This window comes from Phodopus roborovskii, unplaced genomic scaffold, assembly GCF_943737965.1.
Source record: "Phodopus roborovskii unplaced genomic scaffold, PHOROB, whole genome shotgun sequence".
Classification (NCBI taxonomy): Eukaryota; Metazoa; Chordata; class Mammalia; order Rodentia; family Cricetidae; genus Phodopus; species Phodopus roborovskii.
This window is the reverse complement of record NW_026126444.1, coordinates 2,775,151-2,793,727: the sequence shown is the minus strand read 5'-3', so window position 1 is coordinate 2,793,727 and position 18,577 is coordinate 2,775,151. Positions and strand designations below refer to the sequence as shown.

General features: G+C 40.8%; 1 protein-coding gene across 1 annotated transcript in view; it reads left to right on the top strand.

Moving 5' to 3' along the window:
• Window positions 1-18,577, top strand: part of LOC127224705 (thioredoxin domain-containing protein 8) — a 48,373-nt gene that overhangs the window by 18,252 nt on the left and 11,544 nt on the right. Inside the window, exons 2-5 of the mRNA XM_051187823.1 lie at window positions 2,544-2,631; window positions 4,353-4,457; window positions 8,750-8,809; window positions 14,608-14,673. Coding sequence (XP_051043780.1) covers window positions 2,544-2,631; window positions 4,353-4,457; window positions 8,750-8,809; window positions 14,608-14,673 — 319 coding nt within the window. The remainder of the gene's footprint in view (window positions 1-2,543; window positions 2,632-4,352; window positions 4,458-8,749; window positions 8,810-14,607; window positions 14,674-18,577) is intronic.

Below are 18,577 nucleotides of genomic sequence, written 5' to 3'. Positions count from 1 at the left end.
TTTCCTTTTCCTTTTTTTTTTTTTTCTTATCTTATATATTGATTCCAGATCCCTCTCCCTCCCTCCCTCCTCCCTCCCTCTCTCTCTCCCCCTCTGTCCCATCCCCCCCAACCACCCTCCCATCCCATTCCCTCCCCACTCCACAGGGAGGGTGGTGCCTTCCAGGAGGGGCCAACAAAATCTGTAAAGTCATTTGGAGTAGAGACTAGGCCCTCCCTCCCGAGGCAGATGGTTTTCATTAATTAGCTGTGTGTCTCTCTGTGACAAGTGGCTGGGGCTTGAGTTCTAAATTAATTCTAGCAACCCAGAACTTCAAAACCTGCTGCATTTCAATCGTTCCCCTTACAGTTAGTAGATGAAATTATCCAGGAACTTGCAAGGTAAACCATGGAAATGATACCTAGAAGTCAGCCCTCTGTTTGAAGCAGTTGTTGCAGAATGCAGGCACAAATTTGCACCCCCAGATGTCATTTATGGTTGTCACCACTCAAGGATGCTAGTGACACCAGTAGGTAAAGCTCAACATCCCCATGCTGTTGAATATCCAGCTATGCAGACAAGGTCCCTCACCTGCCACGACAGCAAGAACTCTGATCCAAAGCATGAGTAAGGCGTCTACTGAAAGGCCTTGTTCAACAGATGCTCACTCTGAGTCCCATCTGTCTTCCCTTCTTGGGTGAAAATGAGAGAAAGGAAGGCAGAACTCATGAAGATAAGACCTTCAGTCTGTAATCATGACGTTTGCTTTTGTTTCTTGCGGTTTTGTTTGTGTTTGTTTTTTGGTTGGGATGACAGAGGGATCAAAAGAAGAAAGGTAACAAATTCTAATGCCAACCGGGTCTAGATGAGCAATATAAGCAAAGCATTTCAGGGGCAAAATATGGGGAAGATAGATATTGGACAAAGACATCAGAAACACTCTGCTTGTTATTTGTTATAGATGAAAATTGCAGCCCACCCACAACCAAAGTAGCATCTTGCTGTTGACCTGTCCTGGAGCAGTCTTTCCAGTCAAGGGAGACTAAGGACAAGTTAGCACATGCACATACTTCCCCTCCAGGCCAAGCTATTTGTCTCTCCACCTTACACACAGGACTGGGGGTATGGAAAGCCCAAACAAAGATATTCCTCATTTTTCTTTTATTGTAGAAATAGCCATGTCTCACTTTTTTTTAATTGTCCTTGTTGATCTGAGGAATTGAGGAACAGAAGCCATGGCCAGATTTGTTTTGTTTTAATTCTAAAAATTCTTAAATTGTTTTTTTTTTTTTACAGCTTGCAAAGAAATTTATTTTTTTTACAGTCTTTAAAAGTTATGAACACAAAGATGGTGTGACAACAAAACGTGGCCTGAAAAACCTAAAATATTATCTGCCCCTTAAAAAAAAAAAAAAAAATTGCCGACCACTGCTTGTGTGAAAGTGAAGTTTCTTTGTAGTCTAAGTGGTTTAGAGCAAAACAGCAAAGTTCTGGAATCTGTGAGTCATGAAATGAATTTACAGGAAGCTCATTACAGGATTAAGTATTAGTACTTTTCTACCCAGCAGTTTTTTTTTTAATTGATTCTTTGTGGATTTCACATTATGCACTCCAATCCCACTCATCACCCCATCCCTTTTGTCTGCCCTCTGCCCTTGCAACTTCCCCCTGAAAAATAAAATACAATTAAAAAAAAAAAAAGACAAAAAGAAACAAAAATATCATCATGGAAGCTGTAGTGTGTCACCAATCACACAGTATACATGTTTATTCATCCATCTTTACTTGCAAATGCTCATTACAGTGAGTCACTGGCCTGGTTTGAGGTCTCTGGTTTCTGCTACACTATCAATATTGGATCCTCACTGGGACTCTCTTGGATATCCTATTGTTACCATGTCATTGCAGCCTTGGATCTGAAACACTAGCCCCTTCACATGCTCCAGCAGTTAATAGATGGGGTGGATGTTGGATGGGCCAACTCAGCCCTGCATCTGGGCTGACCACCAGCTCTCCCGAATCCTCACCACTGGGGCATGCTCTCCATCACTGCCCTGGCTAGCTTGCCCATTGCTGCAGGCAACAAGGGGCACTGCCAGTTCTCCCACCCAGACTGATACCACCAGGGCCAGCTCTACTGTGCTGCCTAACTAGGATACAGAGCCTGCTCCTCCAAGTGCTGCAGCTGGTGAGGAAGAGGACCAGCTCTCCCGCCTGGCACAGGTGACAATGGTGAGGGGGTGGAGAGGGCATCTTTTCTGCAACCATTCGACGGACCTGCAAACAAGGGACAGTTTCTTTAAAATCCTAAATGAAATTAACTGTGAGTTTTTGATGCTTGGGTGGGGGAGGTCAGAAAAGAAATGTGTAGAAACCAATGACAAGAATAAGAGCAAGATGACCTGATGGTTTTCAGGTTCTTGGCTGGCCAGCTAGTTGCCTAGTCACAGCCTGAAACTAGGTTCAGAATCTGCCAAAGTTCCAGGTCCTGAGATGACCTGTTCGATGATGTCATAGAAAAGCTACCTTTATATTCATTCCATCCAGAATGCCATAATTAATAGGACAGCTACAGTGATCCACCTGAACCAGCAGGAGAGGGTCGTCAGCAAGTCCCAGATGTTAATCATGGTGCAGATAATTAATGACATGGCAAGTATTTGTTGGCTTCACGAAATATTTCACAAGACACTTCGAAGCAGTATTCAATGGGACTTGATAAGCACTCGGAATTATCCTCTACCCAGGCTCCCTCCATTGCGCTAAGTCAAGGGAGATCTTTCCGTTCTTTCTCTTGTTTTATGTCTTTTGTCTTGGGGTCTTACTGAAAGAAGAACCCATGAAACTCTGGCTGACTTGGAGCTCACTATGTAACCTTAAAAGCACATGAGAAGCCAGAGTAGTGGTGCAGGCTGGTACTTCCTGGAGACAACGGCAGGAGAACTGCCAAGTCAGAGGCTAGCCTAGGCTATAGATCGAACACAAGGTCCAGCCTACGCAAGGTAGTGAAATTCTATCTCCAAATAAAAAGTAACAAGAGGGCTAAAAGTAGACCTTGTCTAGCTTATGCTTTGCCCTGGGTTTAATCTCTAAAACCACAGGAAATAGAGATAGAACTAAGACCAGATGCCTGTCTTGGCTACATGAGAATTCAGTCACCCATTCTGCAGAAATGCAGGGCCAGAAAGTGGGAGCATCTTTGAATCATCAGTCTCACCTGCCTGAAACTAAACCAAATGGGAACTTAATTAGCAAGGGCCCCTTGGTGAAGGGCAAGCATGCCATTTCTATGGAATTTGCTCCACCCCTAGTAGGGATAGGCCCTTCTCTGCTTAATCCAATTATGAACTAACCTGATTAACACCTAGTCCAGGGTACTTAAAGTGATGCTGCTAATCACAGTGAAAAGAGTGTAGTTCATCTATGGGAGAAGTCAGTAACGGTTGAAAAAATATGCTCTGTAGTCGGGCTGCCTAAATGAACAATCCCAGTCACACCATCACCTGCTGGATGGCCCTGAGAAAGGTGGTGAACATCTGTGCCCTTTGCTGTGATATCGATGAGAGTATATACTGAGCACACTGGGCATAAAGATTACAGTTCAGAGCATCGGTGTGGGTGAGTTAATCTCAATTCCAGGGAATAATGAGAAAATAAATTGTGCAGAGCACTCCCTATAGCTGTCATTCTCTCACCCAGTGCGCATTCTTCCATAAGGGCTGGGGAAGAATGAGGGAAAACTAGAAGTGACTCCAATAGGGAAAACCAGGCCCCAAACAGCTTGTTTATGACAGCCATGAGCAAATATAAATATAGTGATCTGAGGTCCCAGGAAGGAAAACTTTAGTTAGGTGGTAGCAACAACTATTGGAAATCTTACTGAGGAAGTTTAGCAAATAAGTAAATAAATGCATAAGTCAAATCATTAAATGAATGGTATTAATACTTTAAGAGTGAACACTCCCACGAAGCAAGACATCTCACCATTGATGAATTTTACCTGTCTTTAAAATTATTGGCTACAGACATCTAGCTGACATAGCATCTCTGCTTTCACCTTAATACTTTCATTTCTCCCTGGCTGACCTACATCTTCCCAAAGGTAGCCGCCTCTACTGTGCCATTTGGTAAGCAGACTTCTAGCTTGTTTGCGAATGCATCACCTATCATGTGTACTCGAAAACAAAGCTATGTCTAGCCTCAGACTCACTCAGAAAAGGTTGGACCATCTGTGGGACCCTAAGGTAGGGTGCCTGGATTTGAAGACTTCCCCTATTCTTGTACCCTTTGCAAGATCCTCATTTTATTTCTTGCAAGACTTTGTGAGAGTCTGTGACCATGCCCATATCCCCCTGTGTTCTGTCTGGTTTTAGGATGAACTGAAACAGTTGTTAAAAGCTGCTGGGAGCAGGCTTGTGGTGGTGGAGTTCTCAGCAAAGTGGTGTGGCCCCTGCAAAATGGTTGGCCCCATTTTCCAGGTAAGTATTTCCAGTGTCTACCTCATAGTTGCCAAAGGAATTTAGGTCCCCAAAGGTTTCACAGCCACTCTAAAAGATTTTTCTACTTCTGAACTATCTATAGGGTGTATTTCTATTGTTGTTTTATTTGTTTTTAAGCATTCCAGTGAACCTGGAGCTAATACCCTGGAATCTGGAATCTCATTAGTAGATGCCCAAAGATTGGGATTATTTGTCTGTGGGCAGTTCACCAAGGAACACCAGCATATGCTGAAGAATTGTTGCGTACAAATGAATGGGAATTCATATCATCTTACCCAAGTCGGAACTCAGACCTTACAAATATTAAGAGACCACAGAGAGAGGCAATATTTATGCTTAGACTTAGTATAGGTCTGTGTACCACTTGCATGCCTGGTGTCTGTGAAGGTCACAAGAAGGCATCAGAACTAGAGTCACAGACAGTTGTGAGTTGCCATGTGTGTGCCAAGAACTGAACCCTGGTCCTCGGAAAGAACACCAGTGCTCTTAATCACTGAGAAGTCTCTCCAGCTCCCATGCCAGGATATTTTAGTTTCCTTTCTCCTGGTTGTACAAAAGTCTCCTGGTCACCTTTAGGAAATGTATTCCTTCCTTCAAATATAAAGACATTTTAATCCCATGACTTAGGGTTTCTAACTTAGGATTTCTATTGCTGTAAAGGGACACCATGACCAAAGTGGCTCACTTACAATTCCAGAGATTCAGTCCATTATCATCATGGCAGAGAACAGCAGCATGCAGGCAGACATGGTGTTGGTTACATCTTGACCACAAGGCAGCAGGAAGTGGACAGAAACACTCACTGGTACCCAAGGCATAGGAAATCTCAAAGCCCACCCCCACAGTGACAAACTTCCTCCAACAAGGCCATACCCACTCCAACAAAGCCACACCTCCTAATAGTGCCACTCCTTATGAGATTATGGGGGCCAATTACATTCAAACTACCACAATGACACAATTAAAAACATAGTCTGTTTTCAGTGAGGTTTCTAAAATCTTGGATTTTCTCACATGACCTCTTGGATCTGCTGAAACTAATTCTCACAAGTCACAACCATCAATGTTTTGTTTTAAATGAGCTTGTAGCAGATAAAGAAAGGTATAGTGTGCATGCATGCATGGATATTTACATATGCAGGTCCAAGGTTGATGAAAGATTTTTCCCTCAATTCCTCTCTATCTCACATATGAAGCAAAGTCTCTTGCAGAACTTAGAGCTCATCGTTCAAGCTAATCTGACTAAGCATGTTGCTCTGGGGACCCACTGTGTCTGCCTCCTGCATGCTGAGGTTATAGGCAGGCCACCATACTCAATGGCTTTTTCATGGGTTTTAGATATCGCAGTCTTTACACTTTCATGGCAAGGGCTTTACCCACTGAGCATCCTTCCATCTTTGTGACACTTCCGCATCCCTGCTATGCCTGAAACTCTTGGACTGTGCAGAAGAACATATTACTATCTGGCAGACCACTCTGTCACTCAAAACTAAGAAAGAAGGACCCCTAACTATGCCACAGAAAAAGCCAGTACTCAGGTACAAAAGTGTGAATCCATTCAAATGACATATAGTTAAAACTGATGCCAGTAGCCAATAAAAGGCACATAATACACCATGTGTGTGTATTATGTGTATTATGCACCTCAGCTGCCATAATTCCTCAAACACCATCTATCTTGTTTATTGATGTTATTTTGGTTTGGCTTTTGGCTTTTGGATTTTGGATTTTGGATTTTTTTTTTTTTGACAAGGTGTCTAACTGGGCTGGAACTCACTGAAGGGCTAACCTTACTGTGACTAGTGAACCCCAGAGATCCATCAGCCTCTACAACCATAGAGCTAGAATTACAAGTGCATATCACCACACCTATTTGTCACATGGGTTCTAGGGATCAGACTCGGGTGTTCATGATTGAAGACCAAACACTTTACTGACATATTTCTCCAGCCTTAAAATTCAAGCCTTTTTCTTTTTAAAAAAAAAACTGGTGATGATGTGGGGAATCTGTATTGTTAGATGATGTGAAGAAACTGTTTTGCTATATTTTTGTTGGTAGAAAGGTGAGAAAATATTCTTACTCTGAAAATAATTCAGTAATTATTTATAAGGCATATAAACTATATGTATATGTATTAATATTAGAATGTTAGAAAAATAGTACTATAAATAACTTAGTATAGCATATTAAGTCATTAACCTATGACCTAAAAATTAACATTGAATTAATCTATGACCTAACAGTTGTACTCTTGATCAAATGAAATGAGCCTACTTGTAAACACTCATAGTATTTACCTTTAATATTTAAAAGCTAAAAGAAAAGCTCATGTCTTTCAATAGACAGTGATTATACAAGAATTAAAAGGAATTATGTAAACTCCATTCATTATATATGCAGATAAACACAGCAGAAGGATAGCTATCAAAAAGGGGGAGAAGTTTCTGTGAGTGAGTGACAATTGGAGGAAAATGTGATTGGAAGAATTTAGCATTTGCTGTACCGTGATTACCGTAGTGACGGACCTTTTGTAAGGGAACAGATTCCGGTCTTTCATGTGATTTTGTTAGACTCGTGATCTATGAGGGGATGGGAAGAAGGCACTGTCTAGTCACTGTACCCATCAGAGATCAAATCAGGAGAGATAAATAAAGATAAACAAGGGTTTTTAATACCTGGAATTAAATGCTTATTCAGTCACTGGAAAGCGGGTGAGAAAGCTGGGGATGGGACCAGAGTCTGACAGGCTGACCTGGCCTGGCCTAGAACTCCATATATTACCTGGCTGGCCTCAGTCTTATGATTCTCCAACCTCTGCTTTTTGTTGTTGCTTTGGTCTGTTTGGTTTGGTTTGTCTTTCTGAGACAGGGTTTCTCTGTGTAGCCCTTGCTGTCCTGGAACTCTCTCTGTAGATCAGGCTGGCCTGGAACTCACATAGATCCACCTGCCTCTGTCTCCAGAGTGCTGGAATAAGATGCATGACCACCACTGCCTCTTGGTCTTTGTGTTTATTATACAAGAATTTTCTCCCATATCTCCATTTCAAGAGACCACAGAAGAAAGAACCCCAACATAAATTGCAATCAACACACAAGCTTGCAGGGAGGATTACCAGTGGCAGGCTTCTCAGGCATCCATCTAAGCCCTCCCCATGCCTTGAATTTCCCACTTCTCTATCCCTGGGGATAGCTCCATTTGGTATTGACTCCACTTGGACAAGCTTTAAACACCTTCTATGTCACCTTTCAGGAATAGTCTGATTTGACAAAGGTGACTAGAAATGCTTGTGACATAATCTGTAAACAAATCAAGACACTATCAAGTGACCAACAGCTGTCTGAACATAAATCTGTGCTGGCATAAATCACTACTGTCCTTCATCTGCACAACCCATGAGCCAGGACCTTGCTGTCACCACCTCTGTCAAAGACATTTCCAGAACAAAATAGAAGCAGGAGACAGCCCCTTCCTCCCACCACCTTTCATGGCTTCCCATGGACTAGCTGGAAGTCAGCTGACAAAGAGAGTCTGGAAAATCTAGTTTCAATATCTGATAGATTGCAGAGAGTGTGGGAAGGTGGAAAAAGCTGGGCTGATGATGGTCCTCAGGGAAACCTACTGCCCCCCCCCAGCATCACACCTTCCAAACCCTGTCCAGATGAGGAGGTCAAAGCACCAAGGACATGTCTGGTTCAGAGAACTGCATCTTTCTTCTGGGAAACCAGGACCATGGCACCATTTCTGACAGTGATCTAAGCCCACCCCCATCACCCCAGACAAATTTTGAAAACCATTACAGTTAATTCCTTGATGCCTTCAGAAAAATGCTACCCCTGACAGGGTAGATCTGGCTCCACTGCACACAACTCAAATCTTAGGATGCCAATCATTTTGTCCTTAGACTCTGGAATGGATCCTCACTTGACCTTGAGGAGCTTCAAGTTCTAGGCTGTAATGAACCTTCAGAATGATGCTTAGGTCTCTTTAACAACCAAGTCATAGCCCGGCCGGGGTATCACACACCCTTAATCCAAACATTTGTGAGGTCAAGGCCAGCCTGATCTACAAAGTAAGTTCCAAGACAGCCAGAGATACACAGAGAAACCCTATCTCAAAAAACCAAAAGGAAAAAAAAGGAAGGAAGGAAGGAGGGAGGGAAGAAAGAAAGGAAAGAAACAACAGAGTCATACATTATATATGTCCTTTCCTCAAAATGACATTTTTGGTACAAATGTTAATATTTATATTGTTTTATTCTTTTGTCTTGAAGGCAATGTCTCTAAAATACCAAAACGTCATGTTTGCTAGTGTGGATGTGGACTCATCTAAGGTAAGGCTCTTAAATCCTCTGTGAGGAACATCGAAACCCAAATGCAACGTCACTGAGCCATTCTGTCAAAGTGATGGCAGTGCCTGGTTAAAAACAAATGTAATTCCGCATCTTTGTTTTAAATGCAGCAAACTGTTTTCTTTAAATGTTAGCAAATACATGGTGCTCCCTCCTCCTGTAGCAGACATCACCAGTCAATCCCAACAGTCCTCACTACTTGTTCCTCAGCCCTGTTACTCTAGGCCATGGTTCTCACATCCCCTTTGGGGGTCGCATACCAGATGCTTACATTATGATTCCTAACAACAGCAAAATTATAATTATGAAGTAATGACTAAATAATTTTATGGTTGAGGGGTCACCACAACATGAAGAACTGTACTAAAGGTTCACAGCATTAGGAAGTTTGAGAACCACTAATCTAGGCAGAAATTACAATGGAGCCATGATGAAAAATTATTTTTAGGTTGTGGTAAGTTATTACTCATTTTCTAATACCTTGTTCAATAATTACAGACATTTTAACATATCTCATTTTGGTATCCTGTCTTTGTATTTTTGGGGGGTGTTTATATAGCATAAAATTTCCAGGAAATTCTTCCCTCTTGTCCCTAGATCTGTTCTCCCCCTTCTCCTGTCCCCTCTCCCAAAATAATCAGCCTTCTAGTCTCGAGCCAAAGATGTCTTATTGCTGTATAAATTATCTCCTAGGACTTATTATCCCCAGGAGTTGTTAATTTATAATAAGGAAATGTAATTATATTAATTAACTTTCTGTCACTATAGAAGGTTTGTTTTGTCTCACCATGTTAGAAAAGGGAGTCCTTGGTCAACTCATGGCTGCTTTTGGACCTGCAGAAGGCAGCACATTTGGGCAGGAGTGCATGCCAGAATGAAATAATCCTGTCATTAGTAGGAAGAAAAAAAGAGGAAGAAGGGGCATGGCCCAAAAAAGACTAATGGCCTCCTGGTAGGCCTCACCTCTCGAGGGTTCCACTGCCTCCAATAGCTCCACGCTAACCCAAGAGAGGCACTCGGCCTTCCAACTAGGGCAGAAAAAAAACAGCAAGTGACCCACCCAAGCACTGAGTTGAAGCTGAGCTTTAAAATGATCAGGGAATCAGAAATTAGTTCTCTTCTTTGTCATAATTAGTCATACTTTTGTCAACAACACAAATTTTGCATACATGGGAAGATTTTGGCTATTGTGATATTTCCATAAATTTTACTGAATAAATTTCTGTGTGATCATTCAAGTTTTGATGTCTCTTAGAGCTATATCTACACGTGTAGTTGTTGCTACTACACTTTGATTGTATATCGATGAATTAGAAAACACATCATTTTACATTCTCACTGCTACAGTAGAGAGTTCTGATTTCCCCACATTCTTGCAAACACAAGTTACTCTCATCTTTTTGATTATAGATTTTTTTTATTTCTTATGATGAAGCAAAAGACATACTTTTCTTTTTTGTTTTTTTTTATTTAATTTATTATTTTACATGTTGATCCCAGTTCCTTCTCCCTCTCTCCCTCCCTCCCTCCCTTTTACCCTCTCTGCTCCCTCACATGCACTCTGATCACCCTCCCCTCCCATCCCCCTAGCCTAATTCCACATGTAGGGCAATGCCATCCAGGTGGGGTCATGTAGATCTGTCAGGTCATTTGAAGTGGGAACTAGGACTTCTCTCATGTCTCTAGGTTAAGGCAGTTATCCTCCATGGGGGATGTGTTCACAAGGTCCTTTTGTGCACCAGGGATACATCCTGGTTCCACTGTCTGTGGTCCCTTAGATTGCTCAGTCCTTCTGGCTGAGACCCATATTCAAGGGGGCCTGAGTCAGTCCCATGCTGGCTTCCCAGCTATCAGTCTGGGGGCCCATCAGCTCCTCCTTGTTCAGGTAAGCTGTCTCTATATGTTTCTGCAACCTGGTCTTGTCCTCTCCGTCTGCATCTGGATTCTAGTTTGACTCAGTGCTTAGGTATGGGTGTTTGCTTCTGTTTCCAACAGGTATTAGATGAGGCTCCTTGGATAAGTTAGTTGTTGATCTCACTATCCAGGAAGGTTATTTATGGTAGCCTTTCCATGGTTGCTCAAATTGTTAGTTGGTTGCTCAAATTGTTCGTTGGCAGCAGTCTTGTAGGTCTCTAGACCTTTCTTTAGGTTCCATTTTCTCTTCAACCAATATTGGCTCCCTCTTTTATGTCCTCTCTCTCTCTCTCTCTCTCTCTCTCTCTCTCTCTCTCTCTCTCTCTCTCTCTCTCTCTCTCTCTCTCTCTTGTGTCTTCTATTCCTACCCTGACTAATTCTTCCTAGTCACTCGTGTTTTCCTCTCTTCCCCCTCTCTTTCTCCTAATTCTCTCTCCATTCACTACCCCCCCACTTCCCCTGTGCTCTGAGGACTTGTCCCTTCCCCCTTCTGTGAGGGACTTTATATGAATCTCTTAGAATACACCTTGTATCCTAGTTCCTCTGGTGGTATGAATTATAGGCTGGTGATCCTTTGCTCTAGGTCTAAAATCCATATATGAGCGAGTACATACCATGTTCCTCTTTTTGTGACTGGGTTACCACATTCAGGATGGTTTCTTCAAGTCCCATCCACTTGCCTGCAAATTTCAAGATTCCATTTTTTTCTGCAGAGTAGTATTCCATTGTGTAGATATGCCACATCTTCTTTATCCATACTTCAGTTGAGAGGCATCTAGGTTGCTTCCAGGTTCTTGCTATTACAAATAGTGCTGCTATGAACATAGTTGAAGAGATATTGCATGGAAGTGGATCATTTGGGTATATGCCTAAGAGGGGGATTGCCAGGTCCTGTGGTAAACTAGTACCCATTTTCCTGAGGAACCGCCATACTGATCTCCAAAATGGCTGTATGAGTTTGCACTCCCACCAGCAGTGGAGGAGTGTTCCTCTTTCTCCACATCCTCTCCAGCATGAGTCCTCATTGGTGTTTCTAATTTAGCTATTCTGGCAGGCATAAGATGGTATCTCAAAGTTGTTTTCATTTGCATTTCCCTGATAGCTAAGGATGTTGAGCACTTTCTTAAGTGTCTTTCAGCCTTTTTGATTTCCTCTATTGAGAAATCTTTCTTCAGTTCTGTACCCCATTTTTTAATAGGGTTTGATGTTTTGTTGACTAGTTTCTTGACTTCTTTGTATATTTTGGAGATCAGCCCTTTGTCGGATATAGGATTGGTGAAAATCTTTTCCCAGTCTGTGGGCTGCCATTTGGTCTTGTCCACTGTGTCCTTTGCCTTACAGAAGCTTCTAAGTTTGAGGAGGCCCCATTTATTAATTGTTGTTCTCAGTGTCTGTGCCCCTGGAGTTATGTTCAGGAAGTGGTCTCCTATACCAATTTGTTCAAGGGTACCTCCTACTTTCTCTTCTAAGAGGTTCAGTGTAGCTGGATTGATGTTGAGGTCTTTGATCCATTTGGACTCAAGTTTTGTGCATGGCAACAGATATGGGTCTATCTGCAGTCTTCTACACACCATCATCCAATTGTGCCAGCACCATTTGTTGAAGATGTTTTCCTCACCCCATTGTATAATTTTAGCTATTTTGTCAAAAATCAGGGTTTGTAGGTGTGTGGGTTAATATCAGGATTTTCAATTCGATTCCATTGGTCTACCTGTCTATTTTTATGCCAATGCCAGGCTGTTTTCAGAACTATAGCTCTGTAATAGAGCTTAAAGTCAGGAATGGTGATGCCTTCTGGAGTTCTTTTATTGTATAGGGTTGTTTTGGCTATCCTGGGTCTTTTGTTTTTCTAAATAAAGTTGATTATTATCCTTTCAAGGTCACTGAAGAATTGTGGTGGGATTTTAACAGGGGTTGCACTGAATCTGTAGATTGCTTTTGGCAATATTGCCATTTTTACTATGTTTATCCTACCTATCCAAGAGCATGGGAGATCTTTCAATTTTCTGGTATCTTCTTTAATTTCTTTCTTTAAAGACACAAAGTTCTTATTATATAGGTCTTTCACTTGTTTGGTAAATGTTTACCCCAAAATACTTTATGTTGCTTGTGGCTATTGTAAAGGGTGATGTTTCTCTGATTTCTTTCTCCACCTCTTTGTCGTCTGAATAAAGTAGGGCTACTGATTTTTTTGAGTTTATCTTGTATCCTGTTAGTTTGCTGAAGGTTTATCAGCTGTAGGAATTCCCTGGTAGAGTTTATTGGGTCGCTTATGTAAACTATCATATCATCTGCAAATAGAGACAGTTTGACTTCTTCCTTTCCAATTTGTATCCCCTTGATCTCCTTTTGTTGTCTTATAGCTTTAGCTAGAACTTCAAGTACAATATTGAAGAGATGTGGAGAGAGAGGGCAGCCTTGTCTTGTTCCTGATTTTAGAGGAATCGCCTTAAGTTTCTCTCCATTCAGTTTGATGTTGGCAGTTGGTTTGCTGTATATTGCTCTTATTTTGTTTAGGTATGTTCCTGTTATCCCTGATCTCTCCAAGACCTTTATTGTGAAAGGGTGTTGAATTTTTTCGAAGGCCTTTTCAGCATCTAGGGAGATGATCATATGATTTTTCTTTTTCAGTTTGTTTATATGGTGGATCACATTGATAGATTTTCGTATGTTAAACCATCCCTGCAATCCAGGGATGAAGCCTACTTGGTCATGGTGGATGATTTCTCTGATGTGTTCTTGGATTCAGTTTGCCAGTATTTTATTGAGCATTTTTGCATTGATGTTCATCATGGATATTGATCTGTAGTTTTCCTTCTTAGTTGTGCCTTTGTGTGGCTTGGATACCAGGATGATTGTGGCCTCATAAAAAGAGTTTGGCAATGAACCTTCTGTTTCTATTTTGTGAAACAATTTGAGGAGTATTGGTATTAGTTCTTCCTTGAATGTCTGGTAGAATTCTGCACTGAAGCCAACTGGCCCTGGGCTTTTTTTTTGGTTGGAAGTCTTTCGATGACTGCTTCTATTTCATTGCAGCTTGTAGGTCTATTTAAGTTGTTTGTCTGTTCTTGATTTAATTTTGGTAAGTGATAGTTATCCAGAAATTTAAGACACACTTTTCTAATAATAACTTATGGAGGAGCTGTTGCTGTGGCAATTATTACTAAAAATACAACTTGGTGTGTGTGCAATGCTTCTTTGTGTCTGTGTCTGTTGTGGGCAGAAAGGAGTTAAAATCAATCAAATGGCATATCAACAGGAGAGTTTAGTTCTTTTTCCATGGACAGCTGCTTTTATTCAGCTTCTAAACAAGGGAAACTAACAAACAAAAAATACCACTTGGAAGCAGTTTGATTTGGGTTAAAATTATGGAATCCTGGCCCTTTCTCTTGTCCTTTTCCTCCAAATGTTTCAGAAGTAAAGATGAGTAGTAAGGAGGAAAGGCTAACAAGGCTTAAAAGAAAAAACTGTGCTAGCCTTAAGAGTGTCATGTCTTCAGTGTAACCAGTGAAGACATGCCTTTTTCTTCCTCTTTTTGCAATATGGTATTTCCATACTAGGCTTCCTGGGGCTCCCCTCCATCATCAGTGTTGTTAAATACAACTCATTTAGCCACTCCCCATCCATTCCTTTGACCTTCATCTCATCCCTCACAGAGAGCTCTGGAAAGAGAAATCCAAGAATGCCATAATGGTCCTCTTTACACAAGGGGTGTCCTGAAGGCTTTGAGGTTATGTGAGGAAATTCTGTAAAGTGTCAGGTGCCCTTAGGCTTTAAGACAGTGCTTCTTAGAAGTCACCAAGTCGCACACTTGGTACAGAGAGTCACCAAAACTGTGACTTCACAACAATTCTTTTCTTTCCTAGGAACTGACTCAACTTTGTGACATCAAAGCAGTACCCACATTTCAGATGTTCAAGCACACCCAAAAGGTATGTTTCCATGGAAACCAGCAGGGATGAATTAGATGATACAACCATCAGCACTAAAATAAAAAACCCTGGTGCTCCTTGGTTAGATGAAAATACTTGGGTTTTTTTATTTTAATTATTAATCTCAAACACCACACACCATGGTGAGGGATAAAGAAAATGCATGACTTATAGTAAGTCTCTCCCTATCTGAAGCATTCAAATAATAGAAAGCATACTGTTCCCTCCACTCAGGGGTAGAAAAATTAAGAACCTACCTGATAAGAACATGATGAAATTCTCACACAAGAGTGTATAGTCATTAGCAGGACATGCAGAAACATCCACCAAAAATTATTGTAAGGCAATATAGCCTCATGACATAGTATGCACAGCCCAGGTAAAATCCCCATGGCCCAAACACAAGCTTTCTCATTCTTAGTTATGGGCCCTTCAGTGGCTTACTTAGTCTTTTTATATCATTTCCCCCCCATTTGTAAAGTAGAGATAATATAAATTTTCTGTCATTTATTATGAACATTAAATATGTTATCACGACTAAAGTGTGAGATCCCTCCTGCCATTAGTGGTTTAACGTGTTCTATTAGTTGTTCTCTTATAGGTATTAATGGGATAAAATGTCTAAAATGTTCAGCACATGATAAAGCTAGTATTTTCAGATATGACAGGAGGGAACTTGATAGTTACTCACACATGCTTCTTGAACTATCATTTTGTAGCAAACTTAGGAGACATAAAATATACATTGTCTTTCACAACAATATCTTGTCCCTAGGAACCTATGCCATAGAAACATCCCAAAGAAAAATACAGTAACTGAATATATAATAATTGTGGCATTATTTCTAATGTTGACAATAGAAGCAATTATGATGCCTTGTTCAGCAAAATGTCTAAGTAAGTTCTGGGCCATCTGTTCTGTGGAATGGTATACAACTAAAATGTTATGAGGAATTTTGTGAAATTTAAAAGTCATGCTTAGGTTTTAAAAAGATTGTGTCTAAATTGGGGAAAATGAAAGCATTTATTTGATCTACCAGGTGTACAGTTTATTTTTGTTTTTATTTTTTTTTTTTTGGTATTTGCTGTAATATAATTGATGCAATAGATTTGTTCTTTTTGAACACTAAATGTTTCTTCCCATGGCATTTAGTTGAAAATAAAACTATTTAACATGTGTTTCCTTAACTTACCCCACCTACATGTCTAATTGCCTGTGTATATCACCTTTGCTACCATCTCAAACTTGAGAACATGTTCTTCTTGCAACATCAGTACCATCCTTACACCCTGCCTGCCTCCCCTCCATCTGTTGCCTTCTTTGGGTCTGGTGTTTTTTCAACCAGCATCCATACTCTATTTTTTATTAGGAGCCCTATTTCCTATGTTTAGTCTCAAGCTCCACCCCTAGGTTACAACCAATCAATTAACTCTATCCACATCAGGTATGGACCCTTTCATTTGATCAAGCCACTTCATATCACACCAAAAGTAATGCTTGAATTTGGTGGAAGGAGCTAAGTCAATATATTTTCGTTTGCTGCTGCTGGGTTTACACTTGAGGACAGAAGCTATGACACAGCTCACTGCCACATGGGACCTGATAATGAAGCCATCATGCAAAAAAAGGCAGAACACAGCCAAGATATTAGTGCTTTAAACTCTGAGCTTATTGGAGGTGTAAGGAGGGCTCAGCGGTGACAAGCACTCATAGCTCTTACACGGGACCTACATTATGGCTTATAGCCATCTGCAACTCCAGTTCTAGGGAGTCTGCCACCAGGCACCAAGCATGTACATGGTGCACAAACATACAGGCAGGCAAACACTCATGCTCATAAAAAAATTAAGAATAAATAAATAATAAACTGAATTCATCCACAGCTTAAGCTTAAATCATCCCATAGTCTTCATGTTTATAAATTGAATGTATTTTAGCACTAACTACAACAACAACAAAAAACTAATAAATTTAAACAGAGGAAGAGAAAGGGGTTGGGAATACTATAATTCCATTCTAGAGTATTCCTCCAATGCCCTGAAGATGACCTGCTAGGCCCTACTTCCTCCCACAGTGTCCTGGAGAATACAAGTTACCATATGGACTTCTTGTGGACACAAAACCTGAAAATAGATTTAAATTTGCTAATAGGCAACTATCAAAAAAGTGAACTTAACTGAATTGATGATAACACCAGTAGCCACTGTAACTCTCCACAGATTTAAATTTGCTGATTTAAGTAATTAACAGAAAGTAAAATTAACTGAATTGGTAATATTACCAGTAGCTACTATAACTCCCTGATTTCTAATTCCAGGGCTATCCAATAAGCCCCTGATTATAATGTATATAGACATGTTCCAAAATTTTCTTAATCGAAGTTTTCATTGAATACTATTAGCATAGCAAACTGATTGTGGAGTTCATAAACTAAACAGCTGGGATGGAGAGATGGCTCAGCTCTTATGAGTTTAGTTCCTAGCACTCAGATCCTGTGGCTCACAACCACCTGCAACTCTGTCTCCTAGGGACCCAATGCCCTCTTCTGGCCTCTGTGGATACCAGTGTGTACAGACACACAGAGGGACACAGAAATAAAAAATAAAAATAAAGTCTCTTTCTAAAAACTAAACAATCTGAAACAATTTCTATCACAATGTATCAATGCATCTATTTCTAATCATATGAAAACCTGCTTAAAAACAAAACAAACAAACAAACAAAAAACTAGCAACAAAACAACTTTGGTACACCAAAGGTGAGAGCCAAGAAAAAGATACCAAGATCCTAAGTGGATAGCACTAAATCTTTTACTTCTTTTGACTCAAATCTCAAAATGGAGTCTGAACAGGTCTTTAGGGTTCCATGGGGCCCCACTTTCCCATTGCATCAAGAGTTAGAGTTAATCCATGATGTGTCTACATCCTTTTCCCCCAGTTTCTGTCTCACAGTGGTCTGCAGAGGCAGTCACTGCAAAGGAGGGGTTTAGGGTGGCCAAGGAAAAAGATATATTCATTTGAATGTCTACTTGTTAGGAGACCAGAGCAAGAAAGCTTTTATTGGTATCAATTATCTTCTAGAAAGTAGAGAAAAATGGAATTCATGTCACTGAAACCACCTCCAGAAATGGGCTCCATGCCTTCATCTGGAACATGCAGCTGGTAACTGACTTATTGAAGCAATTAAGTACCACTTAACCATTTTTTTAAAAGCTAGAATCCAGTTCTATTGAGGATTGTTTCAAGAAATCTCTTTATGGTTCCTGTAAGACATCTGTGTGTTTCCAGTAAGACATCTGGCAAATAGCCAGTGTGCCTCTTAAAGGTTCACAGTACAAAAAAGAGTCATAAGTCACCCTAGAACACAGAATGATATCTTCCTCCTTTGGGAACACAATGTGTGCCATTGCATCAGATAGGAAGAGCTGGGGTTCCCCTTTTTTTTTCCTATAGGCGCCAAGAATCTCAGGCTTACTTCTGCTGCTCTAATCCCTTGGTCCCTTACCTGCTTGTGTCTCCAGTGTTCCAAAAAGACATCCACCATACTACACCGTCCTTAGTCTTTTACTGTTTTCTTTGGCCATCATTCTTGCCCATGTCATTTCTAGTGTGTATACATCATAAGTAGATTTTTTTTTAATGAAAACACATAAAGCCATAAATCATGACCTGGGGTCATGGTACTTAGTGATCATTCCCTGGCTGCTGAAAGGTTTCATTTAAGAAGTTAGTTGGCAGGGATGCAATATAGGAAATTATGGTAGTGGGTAGGGATGGCTCAGTCAGTAAACTTGCCATCGAAGCGCATAGGCCTGAGTTTGAACCCCAAAACTCACATATGAAAAGCCAGGTGTGACTGTGTGTTTGAAATCCCAGTGTTGGAGAGACAGAAACAGGAGGATGC